The 7,361-nt window shown below is 31.5% G+C and overlaps 1 protein-coding gene across 1 annotated transcript; it reads right to left on the bottom strand.

Annotated features, from left to right (window-relative positions):
• Positions 1 to 673: 673 nt before the first annotated feature.
• On the bottom strand, positions 674 to 2,525 carry LOC110777334 (1-aminocyclopropane-1-carboxylate oxidase). The gene is made up of 4 exons (XM_021981942.2): positions 2,364 to 2,525; positions 2,043 to 2,269; positions 1,584 to 1,917; positions 674 to 1,204 (listed from the first exon to the last, which is right to left on the bottom strand). The coding sequence occupies exons 1-4, from the start codon at positions 2,466 to 2,468 to the stop codon at positions 914 to 916; spliced, it is 957 nt and encodes a 318-aa protein (XP_021837634.1). The 5' UTR covers positions 2,469 to 2,525; the 3' UTR covers positions 674 to 913.
• Positions 2,526 to 7,361: the final 4,836 nt, after the last annotated feature.

The following is a 7,361-nucleotide window of genomic DNA, read 5'->3' as shown; positions in this document are numbered from 1 at the left end:
TAGTATATCGTATACAGGATGATGACTGGGTTGTCCGAGAATAATAGGCCGCATTTCTAGTTCACGATATATAAGGTATGAATTTTTAAATATAGTTCCTTGGATACGAGTTTTTAATCATAATATTCACTCTATTATTGAGGTACAAAAGGAGTAGAAAGTACGGAGTAACTTTACTCATTTGATAATAGTGAATGTGACATACTCCGATATTTTATCTATGCATTTCAATCCAGATTGGTGGTCCTCCCTCAACTTGAAATTAATACCAAATAGTCATTTTGGTTTTAATTTCTCTTCTAACAATAAGTTTTTCATAAAGATATATATTCGATCTTGAATAGTATAGGCAACAATCATTTAACTTGTATGATTAAAATGTTGACTGTCTTTCTCTTTCTTGTAGCATTACTGATTACTGTAGTCATGAAGAAAGCAATTGTAACAACTTGGGGAAAGATTCTGTTTGCTAATTGCTGAGGAAATGATAGGATTTTGGAATACCAGAAAAAAGATCACATCAGAATTGGTAAGAGGGATCATTCTTCTTCTTGCAATTAATTATTCTGTTTGTTTTCTTCCTTTTTATTTAAAATTAAAAATAAATAACTTTAAAAGCTTACAGCTCATTTTCTGTTGATAAGTATAGTACAATTTCAACGGAACAATCAAATGCAACTTTTAACATGTCACTTTCTTTAGTAAGATTAAGAGAATATTTAATGACTACTAGTACATTTTAATTTATCATTGAAAAGCATAAACTTCCTCTTTTTTTTTTTTTTTATAGTCACTTTTTACAACAAATAAACAAAAAAAAGCACGAACATTGAGAAATGAGAATATATTAATGGTAAACAGAGTTCCAAACAAGTAATTATAGTAAATAATGACTTGATTAGGAAAGGATGAGTTAAGCAGTTGGTATAGGACCCAAATTGACTGTGTTCTCAACTGCCTTCATGGCCTCAAATCTTGGCTCTTTCTCCTGGAACTTAAGGCCTGCATAGAGTTTCATGTAATCCTCGAACACGAATTTCGGGTAGGTTAAGCTTTTCTCGTCCTGTTTCGCAACCAGTTCCGGGGCCGGATAGATGACGGCATCACTACCTGGGTTGTAGAATGAGGCTATTGACATCCTGTTTCCATCTGTCTGTGCTATCACTCTGTGCATCACACTCTTGTACTTTCCATTAGTTATGACCTACACCATATAAATGTTTCAACTTTTCTGTTTAAATAACTGGTAGTTTTGACAAGACATTATAACATGGCTAAAAACATGAGAAAAATTTGTGAAGATAAATAAAGTGACATGAACTAAACCAAACTTGACACGGCATGTTTATGCGTTACTCTTTACACTTGAGTTTTGTATGGAAGATTTCGTGAATAATACGGAATTTGCACAAACATAACATGAACACGTTTAACCAAGTATTTGCTCTATGTTTTTGGTCGTTCTTCTATGATATGATATGATATGATATTTGTGTTATGTTACACATACTTGACATCTAACAATTAAAAGTACGTACCTATGACTCTAGGTGTTAGACTGGGCTTAAAGATAATTAGTTTACCTCGAGTTGGTCACCCAAGTTAATGACAATGGAGTGGTTGATAGGTGGAACATCAAGCCATTGACCATCTTTGAGAAGCTGCAAACCACTGACTTTGTCATCTTGGAAGAGCAAGATGATGCCACCAGCATCAGTGTGGGCCCTGAGTCCTTTGATCAGATTTGGTTTAGGACATGGTGGGTAGTTGCTAACCTTAGTACCAAAGGTGGGTCCATTGGCTCCATAAAATGCCTTCTTTAGGTATCCTTTTTCCAACCCAAGGTTCTCACACAGCAAATCCAGGAGTTGTTCTGCTAGCTTCTCTAATTCTCCTGCAAATTCCTTCATAACCTTCCTGAAATACGGTACATCATTTTGAGCCGACAAAGGTTCAGATACATGCAACCTTACTCATACTAAGTCATAAAGTACATATATACATATAATAAATAAATTAGGTTTTAGAGAGAAAAGTATTACCGATATTCGTCGCTGAGATCAGGGACCTCGGCGATGTTAGAGGTGGGACGATGACGAAGGAAGAAAGTGCTTTCCCAATCTATATCACTAATCTCAGATTCAGCATTTTCAAGGCCTTTCATTACAACCATCTCCTTGAACTTTTGCTCCATGCACTTCTTGTAGTGTTCTTTTGTAACCCTTTCCACTGTGTCCAACAATTCTGTTGATATAGGATGCTTCACCACCTATAAAAATAAAACAAATCAAGTATTTCTCTATAATATTATAATTTATAATTAATGTACCCTTTTTTTTTTTTTCCTCAGTTGTTATAATTACCTCAAAAAAACCCCAATTTTCGCATGCATCCTTGATTTTCTCCATAGTAACATTCCTCTCATTACCATTAAGCTTCTCCATATTAACAATTGGGAAATTTTCCATTTTTTCTACCTTTGTTTTTTATCTCTTAATTAGTGTATGCAACTTAGTGAAGTTTTGGGCTCTATTTATAGGCAATATACATAAAGCTCAAACCTTTATGGAGAAACCTGTAGGAAAGTAAGAAACCTGAATAATTTTTAAAATAAAAAAAAATATTAAAGTTTGGATTTAATATGTACACGTGGAGCATAGATGTGAACACATCTAAATGGGCCACATCATGACCATAAAATCATCACTAATTGGCTAACTGGCCTTGACCATCTCTCCTTCAGTGGGTGTGAGTGTGGGCCCATGCCCAAGTATTGAACAGCCCAAATTGGCAAGTGAGATTGTGAGAGGACATCTCACCTTATTTTATTTTAGTTTATCTTTTTATTTTAGATTTTTGGGTAGGGGCCAAAGTGTCAAACCTTACTCTCTTCTTTATTTATTTTTTTATTTTTTTTTCACCATTGCATGCGCCATTCTTTTGCTTTTCTTTCATGTTTTAATGATTAGCAATCTCTAACGAATTGATTACATGTTTGTCAAACTAGCTAAGTACTCTAACTTAATTTATCTTTATTAATTTTATATTTCGTTTAACTGATATAGAATGCATAGTCTAGCGAATAAGGACACGTCAAAATGTTTTTATAAGAATTTATTTAGAATGTCTCATTTCAAATAGTCTGAGTTCTGATTCTGACCAATAATTTTGATCAAACTAGTTGTTTACCGTGACCAATTTATTTTTTAAACTTCGTTACACTCTCTTAAATATTAAGGATAATAATTAACTTCATTTTATTCTTGATTGGAGCTTAAAGTTGGTTTGTAATCATGTTTTCCATATATGGATGGAGTAAATTTTGTTATTATCCCAACGTGTCCATGCACTCATGTTTGTCATAGCGAAGAGTTTTAAACGGAAAATGTTTGGTTGACCCTAAGGGTTGTCGATACATAACATAAAATAATATATTAGCACAAATAATTGGAGAGATAAAGTGTTGTAAGTAAAGTTTTAATGCATTTGTAACCAATCAAAATTCAATATTGAAAGGGTTACCAACCTTTAGGGTCGATCACTTTATCATTCTCCGTTTTACACGTGTTACAACCTTTGTGCAGATGAAACTTTTGGAAATATATTGTTAACTTATTAATGATGCACAAGAAGTCACAATTAGTATCGTAGTGAACAATAATTTTGCTTTCCTCTTTATTTCGATCTATTTAGAGTATGTTTTATTGCTAATTTTATACGGAGTACTCCGTAGTAAGATAACTAGGAAAGTATTAGAGTACAGCCATGTATAAGATTAAATTAGATTTTATATACTTAATTAATTTAGTGTCTATTAATGGGCGATTACTTAAGTAGCTTATGTGTCATTATTAATGTTTTGAATGGATGTTAAAAGTAAAGATGTCTTCTAAACCTACACAAACCTTTTTATCTATTATAGAATGTGTACGTTTAATCAATTTCCAATTGTAGAATGTTATTATTGGATATTGGATAACAACTCATGTTCACATAGTTGAATATATAGCCATTCAAATTTCTTCTTTTTTCATTTTGTTTTGATTTAAAAAAAAAATAACAAGACTTCCAGCTTCCTCTTTCTTCCTCTTTAGGGTAATTCTTTTTTGTCTTTAATTAGGGAAAAAAGATATCAATTTAGAATTTCATAGAGTTGTACGAAGATGCAAGTGTTCAAGTAAGTCGTAGCTAAAAATTTTAAGTTGTTAAATTTAGAATAATCTAATGGGCGGCTATTTATATTTTAAATTTTTTAGAATGAAAAAGGTATAAACCTTTAAGGACTATATTAAATATTTTTTAATTAAGACGATAATGTTGAGAGTTTGTTACCCCGTATATATTACCACGCATGCTCCTTTGTATTCTCAATGCGGAAAAAAATAAGTATATTTACAGTGTGTTTGGAAACTCTGTTTAAAGAGGAAAAGTGTGTAAAATTATGGAAATATAATAATTCCTTAATTTATCTTTTTTGGTACTTTAAATAGAAAAGTGAGAAAATAAGTTTGTTGAAATATGGAGAAACGGTAACTTTTGTGTAAGACCGCTTTACCGAAAAGACCACTTTGATTACTTAACTAATTGGTTCAATTTATTCACTAATTAGTTTCATTGTTTAATTAATTGGTTTTAGTGTTTAACTAATAAGTTGTAGTGCTTAACTAATTGATTTTATTTTTTAACTTATATGACACCAATGTAGTCTTTTGTGTAAAACCGCCTTATATAAAAATTTGTAATGGAGAAATCAATTAGTTATATTTTGCCTGTTTTATTTTTCACACTTTTCCGTGATGGAAGAACTGTGGAAACATGTGGGAAACAAATTTAAAGAAGTAAAAATATGTAATATTCTATTTTCCATAATAGTTAACCAAAAAAATTAAAATTTATAGATTTTCACATATTTCATTTCTATAGATTGCAATAGTTTTACGTTTTCTCACATTTTCACATTAACTATGTTTTCAAACACTCTCATTTTACTTGCACAAACATGTTGTAGTAGATGATATACAAATAGAGACGTTACATGCAAGTAATACAATTAAGTACTCAATAAGTTTTGCTATTGCTTCAATTCCGTCTCATTTTACTTTCCTAATTTAATTGTTGCTCGTGCAAGTAAAATAAGATAAAAGGAGTACTTATATATAGTACGTATATTGTATGAAGTACTCCATATGATTGTGAAACCAACATAAGTTGGTGGAGTTGGAGGTTATAGAGTGGAGTCCCATCAGCTGCAAAAATGTTTGGAGTGGCTCAAGCGAAGACCTGCTTATCTAGGCTGGTTAACCTGTGCAAGGTGATGGTTCAGTATGGTCCCTTCTTCTTACCTATTAAAAAAAAACCATATGATTGTGATATAAGCATGCATGGGTTTATTGTATGTATCATGTTTGTCCTCGTGTTAGTGTTGGTGTCCTAGCCTTGTTGGATCTTTTTAGATTAAGAGAAAAGGGAATTGTCGAGCGTGCAGTGGATGCCTATTCGATCAAACAAGTGGATCACTTAGCTAGCTTCTATGAAGTTTCATTATATACCTAGCTTCATAACTACCAAGGAACGGAACAAGTATATAAACATGTACGGAGTACTATACTTGACAAATTGATGTAGATGAATCACATCAAAAATTTCTGAGCTATATTATGTCCTACCATCTGAGATTATTGCATCAAAAATTATATCAGTATAGTGTTTCACATTCAATGGATTTCTTTGAAATTAGCTTATATGCATGAATTTAATTATCTTGAATTCTTGATCATGCATAATATAATGTTCTATATATGACGTAATATTATATTCTTTCTACTGAAAATATAATCCATATATAATTTTGTCTGAACAATACTGTTTTTATTTTATGCGAATGAGCATACGGGTAATACAAATTAAATTTTCCCCACCCTTCAAAAAATAAATAAAATTGTAAATGAATAAGGTTCAAACCAGTGATAAGCGTATACATGTAATTTCCCTAGCCACTCAAGTTATAAGTAGATTGTTGATCATACAAAGTATGGGTTGCATATATAGAAAGATAGATAAATCAATGTTTATGGGATAATGTAGATTGATCCCACATGCAATGCATATAACTAAATGTTTTGTGAACATGACATGTTTTTTTTTCTTTTTAGGATTTGACAAGCTAGCTAGTGGACGAGAATGTGTGGAATGTGGGATCCCTTACCTTTATTCATTTTGCTTGGGCATTTCTTATGGTATGTATTTACCTTACAATATCAAAATCATCAATACTTTTATCTAAAACTGTTACAGTTATTAGATGCATAGTTTTAAAAGTCGTTAGTTTGGAACAACATAGGAAGTAATAGAAATAGAAAAAACAATGATTAATTAGTTAAGTAATTTCTTACTATAATGATTTTCTTCAAAAAAAAAACAAGCACAATTAATTTGAGTATTGAAAAATGTTGAAGTAGGTAGAGAAGTACCTAACTTATTATAATTAGCATCTCCGATAATCTTGGCGAAATTTTAACCATTATTTGTACCTAGCTCTTTCTATAAGTGGAAACCAATACTAGCCTACGCCCAATTTGTGACCTTACTTTAGGTACTTTTCTTGTATAACCCTAAATTAAACAAAGTAAAAAAAAACGAAATAACCATGTTCTTCTTTGGTGGTGTAGAGAGTATAAGATGACCTATAATAATATAATATGGTGCGGGATGATGTAGTTAAAAAGTGTAGACAACCTCTGAGGAAGCCATGGTCAAGCTAGTATTTCCTCTCTTCTTTTTTATACTCCGTATGACACAATTATTTATGCACGTTTGTCAATGCACGATTTCAAACTCTAATATTTTCAATTATTGATAAGAAGAATTATAAAAAGTTGATATTTAAAAAATCTAACATGATTGCTTCGGAGTATAAATATGCTTATTTTTAGTTCATAATTCAATCTAAATTATATGACTTATTAAACCAAAAACTAAAAAAATGATAGTGACACGGACTTATTAACAATGTACTTGGTATCATTTATCGTTTTAAAGGGGAGTGGGAATGCGGATGTGAGTCTATGTGGGTGGGATTGGGAAATTAGTGGGCTGCAAGATGAATAATAGATGATATAGCAATGCCAAGGCCCAAGTCTGGGATATTTAGAAATAAGTGGTCGCACTTAAATGACCTTGGTTATTTAATGGGCTTTAGCCCAAGTGTACAGGCCGCTATTTCAAAAAGTTTGGAAACTTTATACTGTAAGATTTTTAAATTTTTATTTCCGCAACCATTTTAAAAATCGGATTTTGAATTAATTGACTGCTCTCTTCTCTCTCTTTCTCTTTCATGGAGTACTACGTACTTGTTTTTTTTG

This window comes from Spinacia oleracea, chromosome 6, assembly GCF_020520425.1.
Source record: "Spinacia oleracea cultivar Varoflay chromosome 6, BTI_SOV_V1, whole genome shotgun sequence".
Taxonomy (NCBI): Eukaryota; Viridiplantae; Streptophyta; class Magnoliopsida; order Caryophyllales; family Amaranthaceae; genus Spinacia; species Spinacia oleracea.
Note: the sequence above shows the minus strand (reverse complement) of the source record. Positions and strands in the feature narration are given on the sequence as shown.